The 20040-nt window shown below is 37.6% G+C and overlaps 1 protein-coding gene across 3 annotated transcripts in view; it reads left to right on the top strand.

Annotated features, from left to right (window-relative positions):
• Hsf (Heat shock factor) overlaps positions 1 to 20040 on the top strand; it is a 209748-nt gene that overhangs the window by 133681 nt on the left and 56027 nt on the right. For all 3 annotated transcript variants that reach the window (XM_090389708.1, XM_090389707.1, XM_090389709.1), the window contains exon 9: positions 13206 to 13262. In XM_090389708.1, coding sequence (XP_090245834.1) covers positions 13206 to 13262 — 57 coding nt within the window. The remainder of the gene's footprint in view (positions 1 to 13205; positions 13263 to 20040) is intronic.

Raw genomic sequence — 20040 nt, 5'->3', positions numbered from 1 at the left:
TGCACTGCGTGTTTTGGAGCATTAGACATACTATAACTTTTGTTATTTTCCTTTTTCCGCTTATTTTTCCGCTTTGCTTCATAAATGTTATATGTTAATTCTAATATATATATATACGTTTATATATATATATATATATATATATATATATATGGTGGAAGTTCTATTTAACAAATTTTTCTATATTACGAATATTTTTGCAAAACATTGCACCTTGAAACGAAATTACATGTAAAATTAACCCCATATAGCGAAGTGTTAGTCTCTCTATAACGAATTTTTAAAAAAAATTAGTAAAAACATTTTTGAAGATTTTCAAGCATTTACTGCTAAACAACCGCTCAAATATACGGTCCCCTTCCCTCCAAATTGTGCATTAGCATCTGGAATTAATCATCCTTTTAGTGAATACTTGTGGCCACTGACGCCCGTAGGACGGTTTTTGTTTCATTTTTATTACAGTTATAAAACCAAATGGGTTTCTTAAAAGTGGTCATAAACTTTACAATAAATAGGGTAGATTTGTAAATTGATGTTGGTTCAGGGGAAAACGAAATTCGCTGCGGTAAACCTTTAGCATGCTGCAGCGGCAGTACATAGAATGCTACCATAGTCGGATTTTAGTAATGCCTACTGAGTGACATTCGCTTCTCACCTCAACCGTACCATGTAACCTTCCTGTCAATCATTATACGATATGTCCGTTCTCATCTAACTAGACTTCCAGTAGATGGTTTTCATGAATTTTTTTGGTTTTAATGCGGCTGGCCCCTGAAAAAGGCGCAGAGATCACAGGACAAACAGCATTAAGTTATTCTTATTATTATTAATATATTTTTATTCTTATATATATTTTTATTTTATTAATTCTTACTATTATCTCTGCTCCCTTATTTTTATTTTATTAATTCTTATTATTATTTCTGCTAAAATGGATGTCAGATGAACTAATGAGGCATATGGCAGAGAAGAAAAGTGCATGGGATACTTACAAATTAACACATGACACAGAAGCCTATGATAGATACAAGTTGATATGCAACCAAGTTACAAAGGAGGTTAGGCAGGCGAAGGCAGATTATGAGAAATCCTTGGCAAGGGATGCAAAGAAAAACAGCAAAGAGTTCTTTACTTATGTAAACTCTAGAAGGAAGGGGATGAATCAGATTGGTCCACTTGATATTGATGGGTCAACTGTTGATGATCCTGCTCAGGTAGCTAACAAACTAAATGAATATTTTGCATCGACATTCACACATGAGGAGTTATTCAGCGAGGGGAATGCCAGAGGTGTATTCAACTCTAGCAGTAAGCTACAGAATCTTGAAATAACTGGGAGTAAAGTGGAGGAGAAACTGTTGAAGATAAACACAAGAAAGGCACCTGGGGTGGATGGGATCTATCCAGTTATATTAAAGGAGGCAGCAAAGGAAGTAAGCAAACCCTTAGCCATAATTATGAGAACTTCCTTGGACTCAGGGGAGGTACCCATAGACTGGAAATTTGCAAATGTGACCCCAATTCACAAAGGAGGATCAAAGGCTGACACAGGTAATTATAGACCTGTGAGCTTAACTTCTGTTCCAGGAAAATTAATGGAGGCACTGGTTAAAGAAGCACTGCAGGATCATTTAGACAAGACTTCAGTTATAGCTCGGACACAGCATGGTTTTGTTAAGGGGAAGTCTTGCCTGACCAATTTGATTGGATACTATGATGCAGTCACAAAAGAACTGGATGCAGGGAATAGCTTTGATATTATATACTTGGATCTTAGAAAGGCTTTTGATACTGTTGCACATGGAAGACTGCTACACAAATTGGAGCAGTGTGGCTTTGGAGGCAAATTGCTGCTATGGATAAAGGGGTGATTGAGGGGGAGAAGACAGAGAGTGGTAATCAATGGACACTGCTCATCGTGGACTAATGTTATTAGTGGAGTCCCTCAGGGCTCAGTGTTGGGTCCATTATTGTTTTCTGTATTTATAAATGATATTGATGATGGTATATCAAGCTTAATGTTCAAGTTTGCAGACGATACAAAGGTTGGCAGGGTTGTCAAGGACACTACTGACACTATGCTGCTGCAACAGGATCTGGAAAGGTTGAGCAGATGGGCTGAGAGGTGGCAAATGAAGTTTAACATTGACAAATGTAAAGTACTACACATGGGAAACAGCAACCCCAGAGCAACTTATCAACTCTGTGGTACTACACTGACAGTGGTAGAGAATGAAAGGGACTTGGGGGTGGTTGTGCAGGCAGATATGAAGTTCTCTGAGCAGTGCAGACGGGCTGCAAGAGTAGCTCATGGAGTATTGTCAATGATATACAGGAATTTTTCCAGCAGGGATAAGGAGGTGATTATTCCCTTGTATAAGGCAATGGTCAGGCCACACCTAGAGTACTGTATACAGGTCTGGAGGCCTCACATCAAGAAGGATGTAGAGCTGCTGGAACGAGTACAGAGAAGGGCAACAAGATTAGTGAATGGAACAAAGGGGTGCTCTTACGAAGAAAGGCTTAAGTTTTGCAAATTACAGTGTCTGGAGACTAGGCACCAGCGAGGTGATCTGATAGAGGTGTATAAAGCCTTGAATGGTTTGAGCATGCTCAATGCTGATGGGATTCTTCCTCTAGCTCAGAATAATCACCTGAGAGGGCATAAATTCAAATTGAGGAAGGACAGATGTAGGATAGACGTGCGGAAATTTGCCTTTAGCCAGCGGGTGGTTGGTTGGTGGAACAGACTTCCATCCCTTGTAGTGGAGGTTGATAGCCTAAATAAGTTTAAAGCTCAGCTGGACAGGTATTTTGAACAAACAGAGGGGTGAAATGGAAGTGGGTTTTTTTTTTTTTGGCTGATGCTGCATAAGCTTGCTTTCTTGCATCAAATGCCTCTACTAATGCTAATGCTCCCTTATTTGTTCACTGTTATAGCGATCACCATTCCGTTCGCCCTTTGTTCTCCATAATTAGTGTTACTAGCAACGTAACTTTAGCACATTGCCCTTCATGACTACTAACTTATATATATATATATATATATATATATATATATATATATATATATATATATTAGTCAGTTTTATTTAATGATATCTATCTGTAGGGAATTAGGTGTATAAGGACCAAACTAACAACTTAGTAAAAGTAAACTAGCTTTATCCTGGAAGGCTTATATAAAATTATATTAATGAAAATAAAAAATGATAATAAGCAATGAAAATAACATTCTTCCACTTGGTCGTCGGTCTGCTACTTCTTTGGGGGCTTTGAACAGACCGATAGCCAGATTAAAAGAATATCTCATACCTACCCATTTCTGTTGTCCCCATTCCAGTTTTGCCTCATTTTAATTTTTAGGTGATTGTATAGAAATTAATTGGGAAGTGCTAATAAATGAGAAAAGATAATGTGTTAAATTAAAATTTTGTAAAATATGTGTTAAATTTAAATTTTGTAAAAATAGTGTCAGAATCAGCAAATTGTGATAGGCGACACAAAGACTGACGGGTATGTATCAGATTAAATGAGAATAGGTTCTTCCTTCTATTGTGGTGGTCAGATTGAAAAGGGATCGATTCCTGCCTTCTGGTTGTTTTATGTGTGCTGATTAAATGATACTGCGCAACCGCGCTTTTCATGGACTATGGTGTGATGGTGAAATTGCTGTAGGCAATATGTCCTATGTCAATGCAAATGTTCTGATAGCTTTGAGAGGGTTTTTATTTTAGTTAGTGGGGGGGGGGGTTGCCTTTGATGGCGGAAGGAACCTATATAAATGAAATTGTGTTTATACAAGTACAATAAGTGTTAGTATGATTGTATCTTGTTAATATAACAAGTATGTTAATGAAAAAGTGTGTTAATGTAAATATATAGGAAATGCTATCCTCTGGAGAAGGGCCGGTATAGCTTTTCTAAGGCATAACGGCCAGTGTATGTCCGAGGGAATAGCTATATACATATTTACATCCTCCTTCAATGTGAATTTTCACGTTGAAGTGAAAATTCGCATTTTTGGAATTGGCGTTGGGGTGGTGTAGGTTGAGCTTCAAGTATGGCTGCTTTAATATGATGTCTGCTGTAATTGGCATATTATTCTTGATGAGAATATCTATCAGTTTTTTTATTGCTTCCGTTATGTTGTCTAGATTATTGCAGATGTGTATTAACCTGTTTGTCTGCATTAACATTAGCATTAGTAGAGGCATTTGATGCAAGAAAGCAAGCTTATGCAGCATCAGCCAAAAAAAAAAAAATAAAAAAGAACCACTTCCACTTCACCCCTCTGTTCATTCGAAATACCTGTCCAGCTGAGCCTTAAACTTATTTAGGCTATCACCTTCCACGACAAGGGATGGAAGTCTGTTCCACCAACCAACCACACCCACTGGCTAAAGGCAAATTTCCACACGTCTATCCTACATCTGTCTTTTCTCAATTTGAATTTATGCCCTCTCAGGTGACTATTCTGAGCAAGAGGAAGAATCCCATCAGCATTGAGCATGCTCAAACCATTCAAGGCTTTATACAAGGCTCTATCAGATCACCTCGCTGTTGCCTAGTCTCCAGACACTGTAATTTGCAAAACTTAAGCCTTTCTTCGTAAGAGCACCCCTTTGTTCCATTCACTAATCTTGTTCCCCTTATCTGTGCTCGTTCCAGCAGCTCTACATCCTTCTTGAAATGAGGCCTCCAGACCTGTGTACAGTACTCTAGGTGTGGTCATTGCCTTATACAAGGGAATAATCACCTCCTTATCCCTGCTAGAAAAATTCCTATATATCATTGACAATACACTACGAGCTATCCTTGCAGCCCGTCTGCAGTGCTCAGAGAACTTCATATCTGCCTGCACAACCATCCCCAGGTCCCTTTCATTCTCTACCACTGTCAGTATAGTACCACAGAGTTGATACATTGCTCTGGGGTTGCTGTTTCCCATATGTAGTACTTTACATTTGTCAATGTTAAACTTCATTTGCCACCTCTCAGCCCACCTGCTCAATCTTTCCAGATCCGGTTGCAGCAGCATAGTGTCAGTAGTGTCCTTGACAACCCTGCCAACCTTCATATCGTCTGCAAACTTGGACATTAAGCTTGATATACCATCATCAATATCATTTATAAATACAGAAAACAATAATGGACCCAACACTGAACCCTGAGGGACTCCACTGATAACATTAAGATTAGTCAATGGAACAAAGGGTTGCTCTTACGAAGAAAGGCTTAAGTTTTGCAAATTACATTGTCTGGAGACAAGGCACCGGCGAGGAGATCTGATAGAGGTGTATAAAGCCTTGAACGGTTTGAGCATACTCAATGCTGATGGGATTCTGCTTCTTGCTCAGAATAATCACCTGAGACGGCATAAATTCAAATTGAGGAAAGACAGCTATAGGATAGATGTGTGGAAATTTGCCTTTAGCCAGCAGGTAGTTGGTTGGTGGAACAGACTTCCATCCCTTGTTGTGGAAGTTGATAGCCTAAATAAATTTAAGGCTCAGCTGGACAGGTATTTCGAACGAATGGAGGGGTGAAGTGGAAGGTTTTTTTTTTTTTTTTTTGCTAGCCCTTGTAGCCACTTCCCTACTGTGCGCGTAAATGCTGTCTCCCATAAGTACATAATTGTTTTTGACACTAAGATTAATAAGGTCGTGCCAATACTGTTTATTACATCCCATTATATTCTGATAAGTTTCGTAGTAATGTAAAAGAACTTTTAAAAAAAAACAAAAAAACTTCCACTTCACCCCTCCATTCGTTCGAAATACCTGTCCAGCTGAGCCTTAAATTTATTTACGCTATCAACTTCCACAACAAGGGATGGAAGTCTGTTCCACCAACCAACTACCCACTGGATAAAGGCAAATTTCCGCACATCTATCCTACATCTGTCTTTCCTCAATTTGAATTTATGCCCTCTCAGGTGATTATTCTGAGCAAGAAGCAGAATCCCATCAGCATTGAGTATGCTCAAACCATTCAAGGCTTTATACTTCTATCAGATCTCCTCGCTGGTGCCTAGTCTCCAGACACTGTAATTTGCAAAACTTAAGCCTTTCTTCGTAAGAGCAACCATTTGTTCCATTCACTAATCTTGTTACTCTTCTCTGTACGTTCCAGCAGCTCTACATCCTTTTTGAAATGAGGCCTCCAGACCTGTATACAGTACTCAAGGTGTGGCCTGACCATTCCCTTATATAAGGGAATAATCACCTCCTTATCCCTGCTAGAAAACGTCCTGTATATCATTGATAAGACACCATGAGCTACTCTTTCAGCCCGTCTGCACTTTTCAGAGAACTTCATATCTGCCTGCATAATTACCCCCAGGTACTTTTCATTCTCTACCACTGTCAGTGTAGTACCACAGAGTTGATACATTGCTCTGGTGTTGCTGTTTCCCATGTGTAGTACTTTACATTTGTCAATGTTAAACTTCATTTGCCACCTTTCAGCCTATCTGCTCAACCTTTCCAGATCCTGTTGCAGAAGCATAGCATCAGTAGTGTCCTTAACAACCCTACCAACCTTTGTATTGTCTGAAAACTTGGACATTAAGCTTGATATATCATCATCAACATCATTTATAAATACAGAAAACAATAATGGATCCAACACTGAACCCTGAGGGAATCCAGCAATAACATTAGTCCACGATGAGCACTGTCCATTGATTACCACTCTGTCTTCCCCCCCACCAACCACCCCTTTATCCATAGCGGCAATTTGCCTCCAATGCCACACTGCACCAATTTGTGCAGCAGTCTTTCTGTGCAACAGTATCAAAAGCCTTTCTAAGATCCAAGTATATAATATCAAAGTTATTCCCTACATCCAGTTCTTTTGTGACTGCATCATAGTATCCAATCAAATTGGTCAGGCAAGACTTCCCCTTAGCAAAACCATGCTGTGTCCGAGCTATAACTGAAGTCTTGTCTAGATGATCCTGCAGTTCTTCTGTAACTAGTGCCTCCATTAATTTTCCTGGAACAGAAGTTAAACTTACAGGTCTATAATTACTTGTGTCAGCCTTTGATCCTCCTTTGTGAATTGGGGTCACATTTGCACATCTCCAGTCTATGGATACCTCCCCTGAGTCCAAGGAAGCTCTCATAATTATGGCTCAGGGTTTGCTTACTTCCTTTGCTGCCTCCTTTAATATAACTGGATAGATCCCATCCACCCCAGGTGCCTTTCTTGTGTTTATCTTCAACAATTTCTCCTCCACTTTACTCTCAGTTATTACAAGATTATTTAGGTTACTGCCAGAGTTGAATACACCTCTGGCATTCCTCTCGCTGAATAACTGCTCATGTATGAATGTAGATGCAAAATTCTCATTTAGTTTGTTAGCTACCTGAGCAGGATCATCAACAGTTGAACCATCGATATCAAGTGGACCAATCTGATTCATCCCCTTCCTTCTAGAGTTTACATAAGTAAAGAACCTTTGCTGTTTTTCTTTGCATCCCTTGCCAAAGATTTCTCGTAATCTGCCTTCGCCTGCCTAACCTCCTTTGTAACTTGGTTACAGATCAACTTATATCTATCATAGGCTTCTGTGTCACGTGTTAATTTATATGTATCCCATGCATTTTTGTTCTCTGCCATATGTCTCATTAGTTCATCTGACATCCATTTAGGCCTAAACCTTGAATAATATTTCTTAGTTAGTATGTAAAGTCTAGTAGCTTCCAAGATAAGTTCTTCGAATGCTTCCCATTTTGAATTTGCTGTTGGTAACATCATCAGTTGCTCCCACTGTATAGAATTTAAATCCTGTATAGACTTCTGATTTTATTGTTTTTGATGTAGTCTAAATATTTTCTGTTATTGGAGATAAATTTAGTATTAGTGAGTTGGTCGGCTATAATATTTAATTTTTCCTCCATTTAATTACTTGATGGTTTTATGTAGCTGTTTCTGCCGTAGGTGATGAACCCTTTTTCTAATCAGGACTTGGTGGAATTTGGGGATCAAATATATGAAAGGATATCTTGTGTTATCTATTTTTAATTTGATTTTTTTGTGAATGGCTATAAGTTTTTTGGTAATGCAGCTAGGAGTAGAGTTCATGAACTTATATGTATCGCTGAGGTTAATCTCCTCTTTAAGCATGTCTATGTAGAATTTTTTGCATATAACGCTGAAGTTGTTATTGGCCTTATCTGTATTTGTAATGACGAATTTATTTTGTAGTTCTTTCAATTTATAATTAATTCTTTTAAGGTTGTATTGTTTAATGTAATTTTGGTGTGGTATGATTTCTTTGAATTTAACCAGGATAAGTTCGGTGGAAATATTTATCCAACTTTGAAAGGCTTCTACTGGTGTGTTGAATTTGTAGGCAGTTTTGAAGGCAAATTGTAGAAGATCCATGTAAATAGATTTGTGTGTGTTTTTTTTTTTTTTTTTAGATTGCCTTGGGTGTTGGGCCTGAATTTAGTTCCCTTTTTCATAATCTCTCCTAGGGTATGGTCCTCTATAATGTTAAGGTCACCTGTAATGATATGATTGTAATGGGGTTTGTGTATTTTTTTATTTGTTTTCCTGGCAGAAACAGGGTTGATCTGTGGTGTTCATATTAGCAATGGTATTTTTATAGTTACATATGGCCATTCCTATTGGCTTGTATCTGTTTCTGATTTCTATGTTGATATTTTTATGGGAAATGTCTTGGTTTTATTTATGATATCTCTGATGTTGACGTAGTCAAATGAACGATTAAGGAATTTTATAATGCAGTATTCTTTTGTTGTTCTATCTGGGTAATCAGTTCCGATTCTGAATGTAAATATATCTTCTAAAGTATGGATGAGATGAGTTGTATGTTCTGATATTGAGTTTGCTTAATGCTTTTAGTTTACTGATTTTAAGAGCAAATAGGGTATTGTGTATATTTTTCATGTTAATAGGATCCTTATCCCATTCTGTGAGAAGTTTATCAAAGTCATTAAGATTTTGTGGCCCATTCCTGTTGTAGTTGCTGCCTTCTTGCTTAATTTTACCATTTTTTATCTCATTAATGTGCAAGTTTTTAGTTAGTTGAAAGATGGTATATGTACATTGTTTGGGGCTAGTGTAAGTGAAATTTCTGCCATTGAATCTATTGTTTAGTCCGTATGGGTAGAGGGATTTTTATTGTAGTATAAACAGGTCTTCCATAATTTCCCTTTTGGTGGTGTTTTCCATTTTTGCTAGGATGGCTATCGATATATTGGTGAAATTGTGTTTTTGGAAGTGTCTAAGTTCTATTACATTGGTGTATTTGTAGTGTTGGAGCCGCTGTCTTTGGTGGGATTTTCACCGTATTTCTTTATTTGTGAATGGTGAAGATTTAATCTTATGTGCAACTCTGTACTGGTTTGTCGTATATATTGAATTCCGCATATTTTACATGTAATTAGGTATATAACATTTTTTTTATGGCAAAAAAATGGTGTATTATCAGAGGTTTGTTGGTGCTGGTTATGCATGTATGGACATGTTTTGCATAGTTTACAGTTATGTTGTTTAAATTTTAGTTGACTCTGGTGGCGTAGACTATCTATGTAGTCTTCGATGTGTGGGAAGAAAGTAAAAACTTTAGGTCCATTGGGTTTCGATTTATTCACTTGTGGTGTGGCGGCATTGCATGCTATATGACCGTTTTCAGGAATTGTCGAATCCTGTGTTGTCATGTCTATACCCGGGGTGCAATTTATGCTGTGATACCCATACAGCATGTTGTTGTTGTTATTTGGTTTTTAGGAGCATTAGCAACTAAGGCTATATTGCTCCGGGGATATGCGGTGGTCATTCCTTGACCTTTCTGCATCCTCCGTATTTGGTGGTCACGGACTCGACATGTTGTTCCTATATAGTTTTGAAATATCTGTAAATGCTGAATTACCATTGTCCAGCATAAGCCCAAAATATAAGTAGGGACATCATAAGGCAGGGTTCAGCTGTACTAAGGGTTGCAGAGTTAAATACCATTGTAGGCATTGAAATAATTTAAAAATTGTGCACATTCACCATCCACTTTGGAGACACTTTGTTCCTTCCAGTGACCTGACTTTTGGCCATCAATGCTTGAGCTTATGCTTACATTATAGATTATGGATTATATAGATTACATTATAGATTATGCTTACATTATAGATGTACCAATGTGTACGGGTCAGCTTAAATTGTTAATATTGTTTTAATATAAATAGCATTACTAAAAAGATGAATAGCTATTCAAAACTTAATACATTGTAGTGACAGCCCCTTTTCAAGACCTGCTGGTCTTTCATCAGATGATGCAGAATGCAAAATTTTATGTGAAAATTTAATTTGTACCCCTTACAAATTATTCAAATGAATACATTTAATAAACTAATGTTATACATCAGTTATAATGGTAGGTGTACAGTAAGAATGTCATTATTAGTAGTGTTATATCATGAATGAACATATGTTAAATACCTAAACCAAGAATTACTATTGATTAATGCTAATTTTTTAAAAAAAGTGTTGGGGTGTGTGTGTGTGTGTGTGTGTGTGTGTGTGTACACACAAAAAGCTCAGAGACAAAGGAAAATTTAATTCCTTTGGAGTAATTGCTGATTTTGATTTATAATGTTTTACACTGGCAGAAAGTATAGATATACACTGGTGTTCAAAGAAAGTGCATCACCTAGGAATTTCACATTTCTAACTCTTTTTCGTGATGGTATGTTACATTAATGACTACCATCACAAATAGAAATAAAAGGTATTTATTAATAGTTAAGGCAAAGCTAAGTAATATTTGACAGGTGCTCTCAAAATGTTTCAAAATGAGCATTTGCAACCTTTATACAACAGTTTTGGTAAACACGACAATTATGGCTGAAATGTTATCAGAAGCCCTCATTTGCTTCTGTTTATCATTTTAAATGGAAAACAAAATGAAAAGTTCACCAGGTGCAAACTAATATTTAGTTGAACCACCTCTGGCCCTGATGACAGCAGTACACTGTTGAGGCATTGACAAGATCAATTTCTGAAGATAATCAACTGATAGTTCGTGGTCCCAAACATGAATTATGTCTTCCTGAAGTTCACTTAGGGTCTTTGGTTTCTTTCTGGCAATTGCAGATTCCACACAGTGCCAACAGTTCTCTATAGGATTCAGGTCCGGGCTGTTTCCTAGCCAGCTAAGAGTTGTAATGGACCGTTCTTCCAACCATTTTTTCCCTTTAACAAATGTAAACACGTTACTGTTGAACTTTTAATGCAGAAATGAAGCTAACGTAACTACAGAAGTGCCTACTTACACTTTTTTGCCCGATGACAAGGAGCAAAGTTGTCCTGAAAGATGCAGTTACTTGGCAGGTTGAAATGGTCTTTAATGGTTGTCAGCAATTTACCTTCCAATATAGCCAGGTATCCATTGGCATTTATGGAACCTTTTATAAACTGCAGGTGACCTACTTTGCGATACGAAATGCACCCTTATATCATTTGACTGGTAGGGAATTTCTCTGTAGACACCATACAGTCTGGATAGTATTGTTCACCACGTCTACGGCAAATTGTTTGTCTCCCATCAGAGCCATGCAGGTTGAATTTCTTTTTATCTGAGAAAATAACTGACTTCCACTGCTTGGGGGTCCATTTCACATGCTCCTTACACCAAATTAATCAGGCCGTTTTCATTTTTTGTGTAAGGAGGGGCTTCTTCTTAGGACAATGGACTACAAATGCATTTTTGAAGAGGCGTCTTCTGACTGTTACTGCACTTGCTACCGCTCCTGTATATTCTTCACATTCTCTTTTCAGCTCAGACAAAGAAGCTTTACTGTTTTTAAGGCATAAGTGCTTCAAAACCTGGTCCTGTTTTGGCATAGAGACTCGTTTGCATCCGGTTCCTTTTTTCCTATCAGCAGAACCAGTATTCTTGAGTTTGGAAAGAAATCTACTCACTGTCGACTGATTACAAGACACACTATAAGCAATATGACGGGAAGAACATCCTTCCTCGCGTAAAGCAACAATAGCATTCTTTCTTGTGGCATCAACTGCATGTAACTCGCCATCCTGACACAAGCAAGGAATGACTGCACCTCTTGCAGAGGGTGCTTATATAGCTGAAAGTAACAGCTGGTGCAATATTACGTCATCACCTATGCGTGTCAATCTTATCTGATACAATCTGTAAAAAATATTGCCATATGCTTACGTTATTCAGACAACTATTACAATTTTAAGGGGTGATGCACTTTCTTTGAACACCAGTGTATGTTCTTTGATTAGGTTTTTTCATGAAAAAAGTTGGATTATATCCCAAATAAGTAAAAACAATCATTATCATTTATTGCATCACTGATCTGGCCTTACTGATATAACGGTAATAAATGCATAGTACTGGTATCCTTAAAATTTTGACACAGTAATATGTAGCAGTAAAGGGTAAACAAAGTATATAATTCAAATTGAATTTAACCAGATATTTACAAATTTTTCTTAAATGCATTAATAAGAAAGGGTTAGGTAAAAATATTAAAATTGAGGAATACTAAGAGTGATTATGTTAAAATAAAGTTTTCCACGCTTTCCCTGTGTGAATTTTTTTAGTAAAAGTATTCTTGTTTGGAATTAAATATTATGCAGTTCAGAAAATTAGCTGGAAAATATCTAAGCTAAACATATAAGATTGCTTAATTTCATTGAATTACTTTCTTGACAACTTGATATTTAATTGTTGTCAGTTGCAATTTCAAAGTATGAATTATTTTTTGGGAGTTAGCATTATATACTTAGCTGTGTGTACTATGTTGTGTTTTTTTTTTTTATTTATTTTTATCCAGAATTTTCAGTTCCTGGCCCATTTCTAGGGTTCAATCCAGTGATTGGATTTGATTACATCATTAAGATGCTCATCTGTTGGCAATATTAGACAAGCCATGTAAAATGTCCTAACCAACCTTTGTAGGTTAAGGCAATTTGACTATTATTTACAGTGGTTGGATTTTCTGTTTGAGGAAAAAATAGTAGCAATTCTAGGGGGAAATGCTTATTATTTTCTTCTACTTTGAAGACAGCCTTTTATTTGTGCAAATTTAAAAAATAGACCACAGTTTTTTCATAGCAGAAATACATATTTTCTTTAAGTGTGTAACTATTGGTAAACAAAATATTATATTACTGTTATGCTTATGTAAAATATTTTTATTTTCTAGCTGTTTGATACTGATAGTACACCACTGGCAGATTCACTTGAAATGAATTTCTTTCCTGTAAGTTTTAAATGCATTTAAAAAATAAATATTTTAATGTTGAAAATAAAAGTTGATTTTAACTTAAATTCATAGCAGTAAGAACTTCAAGTTTTTAAAGAAATAAAGCAAAGAATATTACTCGTTACTTTAAATTATCTCAAGGAGTAACTGATTTGTGGACTCTGAAAATAATTTTACTTCAACCATTTCTCTTATTTCATACTGTTACCGAGAAGTGTTGTGAATGTGTAATATGTTTTCGTAACTGTTCATCATTGATACAAATAAGGATCAATAATGAATCAGGTAATTATGTAACTAACAAAGTTTACTTTTTGGATAGTATCTGAAGTTTCCAAAAATTTATGGTAAATATGAGGTATAAAAAGTTTTTAAAATAGGAACTGAATTATTAATAATTCTATATAATTTAATATGAAAAATGGAAAAAAATGAGTGGGGGAAAAATGGTTGCATTAACATAAATCAAAATGTCCAAATTAATGTGCATGTTTATTTGCTTTATCAAGAAAATTTAAAAATGCATAGCTCAGAAGTGCAATAGCTATTTCATTAAACATTCATCATTGACTGGTGCTGAAAAATCTCAGATGTAAAGAGAAAATTATGCAGGGTCACTTGATCTCAGACATTTGTCCTCTCACAAATGCATTATAACTGTCGTCCAATGGTTCCATTATCTGGAAATCTTAATATGTGATGAATCATGTGCATGTTCTGTCTTTCAGTTGCCTAGTAGAAACAGTTCAAGTATTTTTGCACCTCTTCTTATGGTTGCCATTGAATTAATATTCTGCATACCCCCTTCCCCCAGTAGCAGTTTTTCTGAACTGCCTGACATTGCCTTATAAACCCCAACAAGGTCACCTCTGAGGTGCCTGGTTGCCAAGCTCTGTCATCCACATAATCAGTCTTTCCTTATACGATCGTCCTTCTGCTGATCTCACCATTCGAGTTGCCTGTCTTTGGAACCTGTCAAGAAGCTGTATTAAGTATATGGTAAATATGATATATAAAAAGTTTTTAAAATAGGAACCTGAATTATTAATAATTCTATATGGATAAAATTTAATGTGAAAAATGGAAAAAAATGAGTGGGAAAAAAAAGAAGTTGCATTAACATAGATTAAAATGTCCAAATTACTGTGCATATTTATTTTTTCAGCATGTCTTTTTCTGATGAAATCTCCATACTTGAACACAATATTCCAAATGGTTTTACAATCACCTTATACAGTGGGTTTATGACCTCCCTATCTCTACAGGATAACATTTGATAAATCATTGATAGGACACCATGAGCTTTCTTGGCTGCCTGTAACTCCCAGATCTCTTTCCTCTTCCACTGTTTTTAATTCGCCCCACCAAGTGTAAAATTTATTTGTGGGTTGCTATTCCTTGCATTTAACAGCATTAAAACGTATCTTTCACTTCTCTGACCATTTTTGAAGTTTGTTCACGTCATCCTGAAGGAGCTCTGCTTGGCACTGATTGTTAATGACTCTGCCAATCATTACATCATTTTCAAATTTTGATATCATGCCTTCTATTCCTTCATCAATGCCATTTATGAAAATGAGAAACAATAGTGGTCCAAGAATGGATCCTTGATGGACCTCACTTCTGATATTACACCAATTTGAAGAATATCCATTAATCACAACCCTCTGCCCTGTAGCCACCCAACAATTCATCTTAAAAGCTTATCAGTAATCCCAACCTGTTCAAGCTTATACAGTAACCTCTCACGAGGAACCAAGTCAGATGCTTTGCTAAAATCCAAATAAACTGTGTCCAAATTGTTCCCGAAATCCAGCTCATGATTAATTGTATCAAATTAGCTTATAAGTCAGTTTAGCATGATTTTCCCTTAACACAGCTATGTTGTGTGTAATTTGGAATGCCATATCTATCTAAATGTCCCTGGATTGCACTCTTAATCATTTTCTCTAAAGTTTTTCCTACCAGAAGTCAGACTAACTGGTCTGTAGTTACCAACATATTTTTAGAATTGCTTTAATGTATTGGTGATACATTGGCACTTCTCCAGTCCAAAGGAATCTGTCCTGAGCCCAAAGATGACCTCATTAACTTCAATGGCTTAATACACTCCCTTGTGCTCTCCCTCAAAACTGCAGGGTATATGCCATCAACTCTGAGAGCCTTACTTGCCTTTATGCTCAAAGTTTTTCTAATAAACAATCATCTGTAATTACAATGTCACTAATTTCACATGGCTCAGCCTTACTTGCACAGCCTCTTCTCAGCATGAAGTGTCTTTTGTCAGTAAAGGCCAATACAAAGTACCTATTGAATTCATCTGCAACAGCAGCTGGGTTATCTAAGACTTTCCCCCACCCAGTACACAAGGGTCCAGTTATCTTTCTTCCTTGTTGTATTCTCATACATGAAAAATTCCTTGTCCCCATTCTTTGCTCTTTTAGCCCATGCTTTTTCATATGCAGCCTTGTCCTCCCTGACCTTATTTGTGGTATTATTACAGATCAACTTGTACCTGTTGTAGGCTTCAGTACTCTTCATCACTCTGTAACTGTCCTGTGCTATTTTTTTCTAAGAAATACTGTTCAAGGTTTAGGCCCAAATGGATGTCAGATGAACTAATGAGACTCGTGCCAGAGAAGAAAAATGCATAGGATGCATATAAATTATCAGGCGACACAGAAGCCAATGGCAGGTATAAGCTATTCTGTAATCAAGTCACAAAGGAGGTTAGGCAAGCAAAGGGTGATTATGAGAAACCTTGGCAAAGGATGCAAAGAAAACCAACAGACTTCTTTACTTATGTAAACTTTAGAAGGAAGGGGACGAATCAGTTTGGTCCACTTGATATTGGTGGTTCAACTGTTGATGATCCTGCTCAGATAGCTGACAAACTGAATTAGTATTTTGTATCTACATTTACATATGAGGAATTCTGTAAGGAAGGGGAGGACAGAAGTTTACTAACAGGGGAGCTAAATGATTTGAGTGAAGGAGAAATTGTTGAAGTTAAACATAAAAAAGGCACCTGGGATGGATGGAATCTGTCCAGTTATATTGAAGGAGGCAGTAAGGGAAGTAAGCAAACCCTTATACATAATTATTTAGAGCATCCTTAGATTCAAGGGAGGTCCCCATAGACTGGAGATGGGCAAGCATATCCCCAATTCACAAAGAGGGGTTCAAAGGGTGACAAATGATTATAGACCTGTTTGTTTGTTTGTTATTTGGTTTTTAGGGGCATTAGCAACTAAGGCCATATTGCTCCGGGGATATGCGGTGGTCATTCCTTGACCTTTCTGCATCCTCCGTATTTGGTTATAGACCTGTTAGTGTGACTTCTTTTCTGGGAGAAAATGGAGTCACTGGTTAAAGAAGTGTTGCAGGGTCTCCTAGACAAGACTGCAGTAATAGCTCAGACACAGCATGGGTTTGTTAAGGGGAAGTCTTGTCTGACTAATTTGATTGGATATTATGATGTGGTCACAAAGGAACTGGATGCAAAAAATAATTTTGATATCATATACTTTGATTTCAGGAAAGCTTTTGATACTGTTGCATGTGGAAGACTGCTGTACAAATTGGAACGGTATGGCACTAAGGGCAAGTTGCCACAATTTATAATGGGATAGTTGAGTGGGAGATGCCAGAGAGTGGTAATCAATGGACACTGCTCTATGTGGACTAATGTTACCAGTGGAGTTCCTCCAGGGTTCAGTGCTGAGCCCATTGTTGTTTTGTGTATTTATCAATGATATCAGTGAAGGCTTAATGTTGAAGTTTTCAGATGATACAAAGGTTAGCATGGTTGCTAATGACAGTAAAGACAGTATGCTACTGCAACAGGATCTAGAAAAGCTATGCAGATGGGCTGAGAAGTGGCAACTGAAGTTTAACATTGACAAATGCCAAGTACTGCATATGGGTAGCAGTAACCCAAGAGAAACATACCAAGCATGTGGTACTACACTCAGGGAAGTGGAGAATGAAGAAGACCTGGGAGTAATTGTGCAGTCAGATGTGAAGTTCTCTGTGCAGTGCAGAGAAGCTGCCAGAGCAGGACAATGATATGGATTTTTGCTAGCAGAGACAAGGTGATTATCCCTTTGTATAAAGCAATGGTCAGGCCACACCTTGAGTACTGCATACAGGTTGGGAGGCTTCATTTTAGGAAGGATGTAGAGTTGCTAGGAGTACAGAGAAAGGCAGTAAGATTCGTGAGATAAAAAAAAAAGTGGTGCTCTTATGGAGAGAGGCTTAAATTTTTTTTTTTTTTTTTTATGTGAACCCCAAACACGAGAGGTATAAGAACCTATAGTACTCAGTACCGTGCTTGGGTTGGAGGTTGAGAAGACGAAAGAAGATATTTGTTGACATTGGACTTGAACTTCTGTAGATTGTAATTTTCAGGAAATACATATGAAGGAAGGTTGTTCCAGAAAACGGCAGTTGAATGAATAAATGAGGAAGACGAAAAGTTGGTTCTGTAGGTTTGAAGTTGGACAGTAAATGGATGTTGGCTGGTGGCGGCACGTGTTCGGACTGTTTTGAAAGAGAGAGCAGGAATTATAGAAGCCAATTCAGAAGAACAGTGCCCATGGAAGTATCTGTAGAAGAGGCATGCAGCAGAAACAATACGTCTATGAGAAAGCGAGTGGAGAGACTCTGTTAGAGATGTATCATTAATTAACCTAACTGCCCTCTTCTGAATGGAATCAAGAAGCTTGAGAGAGGTTTTGGGGGCACCACCCCAGATGTGGGAACAATATTCCATGGCAGGGCGGATTTGCGATTTATACAGAGTGAGCAGCTGTTTGGAAGAAAAGTAGCGCCGAGAGCGAAAGAGAAAACCAAGTTTTTTAGATGCAGAGGAAGCAATGTTTGTAATGTGCTTGTGCCAAGAGAGATTAGAAGTCAGGGTAATCCCCAAAAGAGATATATCATTTTGCCTAGAAATCGGAGTGTCACTAAAGATAAGCATAGGAGCAGAAGAATCCTTTTTGCGGGATATAAGACAAGACTGGGTTTTAGAAGGGTTGAAATCAACTAAGTTGTCTTTGCCCCACTGGAGAATTACCTGAAGATCGGCATTTAAGGAATTGGTAGCAGATTTTCGAGAACTTGAAGCTGATTGGGCAGGACAAGGTTTCTCAAAATGGAAAGTGGAATGCAATGTGCTATCATCGGCAAAACTATGGATAGGATTTCCCGTTAATGGAAGAAGGTCATTAATATACAAGAGGAAAAGAGTGGGGGAAAGAACTGAACCTTGGGGGACACCGGCATTAGTGGAGAAGTTAGAAGACAGAGAGCCATCTACCATCACCCTCAGTGAGCGATCAGAGAGAAAACTGGATAACCAATTACTAAAAACAGTTGGCAAACCATAAGATGGAAGCTTGTTTAGAAGACCTTTATGCCAAACACGATCAAAAGCCTTTGAGATGTCAAGAGCAACTACCTGGGTTTCACCGAACCTTTCCATTGAATTAGCCCATAAATGGGTAACATAAGCCAGAATATCACCAGTGGATCGACACTGACGGAATCCATACTGGCGATCGTTGATCAGACGGAAGGTTTCTAGGTAGTTTAAGAGTTGGCGGTTAATTGATTTCTCCATTACTTTAGAAAGAGTAGAAGTAATTGCAATGGGACGATAATTGGATGGGAGGGATTTGTCACCCTTTTTAGGAACTGGCTGGATATGAGCAAATTTCCAAGCAGAAGGAAAAACACCTTTGGAATAAGAAAGTGAAAAAAGGCGGCAAAGAATAGGAGTAAGTTCAGGAGCACAGGTTTTGAGAACAAGTGGAGAAATACCATCAGGACCTGGAGCTTTCTTAGCATCCAGATTCATCAAAATCCTTCTGATATCCTTTTGACGGAAGACCACAGGAGGCATTGAATGGAGCGTGTTGGGAATGGTGGGAGGAGTTTTACCAAGATCATTAATACATGAGCTGGAAGAAAAATGGGATGCTAGCAGGTCAGCTTTATCCTTGGCTGAAGTGACAACAGAACCATCTGGTTTGGACAGAGGTGGGAGCAGAGATGGGCAAAAGTTGCGGCCAATAGCTTTGGCAAGAGACCAGAACGCTCGGCTACCATTAGGGCAAGAAGCAAGTTTTCTACTCTTAGCCTGTTCGTACTCTAGTTTGGACTGATTAATAACTGTTTTACAATTGTTGCGAGCTTTAGTGTAGGCAGAAAATGAAACTGAAGAATTAGAAACAAGCCAATTACGATATGCAACATTCTTCTCTTGAACGGCCTTAGCACATTTATTGGAAAACCAAGGTTTAGATAAAGGACGAGATATTAAAGTGGAGTGTGGAATAAAGGATTCCATTCCTGCAAGAATAATTTCACTGACACGATCTGAACAAACGTTGACATCAGAAGTTTTGAAACAGTAATCCGACCAAGGAAAAGAAGAAAAGAAGTCTCGCGGGTCATCCCATTTTGCATTCTTGTAATGCCAAACAACACGAGGTTGGGAATAGCCATGAGATAAAGGTTCCATTGGAGAAGAGACAATCACCAAGTTGTGATCTGAAGTGCCCAAAGGACCTCTCACTTCGACCGCGTACTTAGAAGGGTTGTTTGTGAGAAAAAGATCAAGCGTATTGGCTGTATGATTAGGATTGTCCGGAATTCTTGTAGGTAAATGAACAATCTGTGCTAGGTCATTAGTAATTGCAAACGCCTCAGCATCACGACCTGCTGGGTCGGTGTGACTAGAAAACGGAAGCCAGCTGGAGTTGTGAACATT

Source organism: Mastigoproctus giganteus, chromosome 2 (assembly GCF_048544385.1).
Source record: "Mastigoproctus giganteus isolate SK-2022 chromosome 2, ASM4854438v1, whole genome shotgun sequence".
NCBI classification, from domain to species: Eukaryota; Metazoa; Arthropoda; class Arachnida; order Uropygi; family Thelyphonidae; genus Mastigoproctus; species Mastigoproctus giganteus.
Note: the sequence above shows the minus strand (reverse complement) of the source record. Positions and strands in the feature narration are given on the sequence as shown.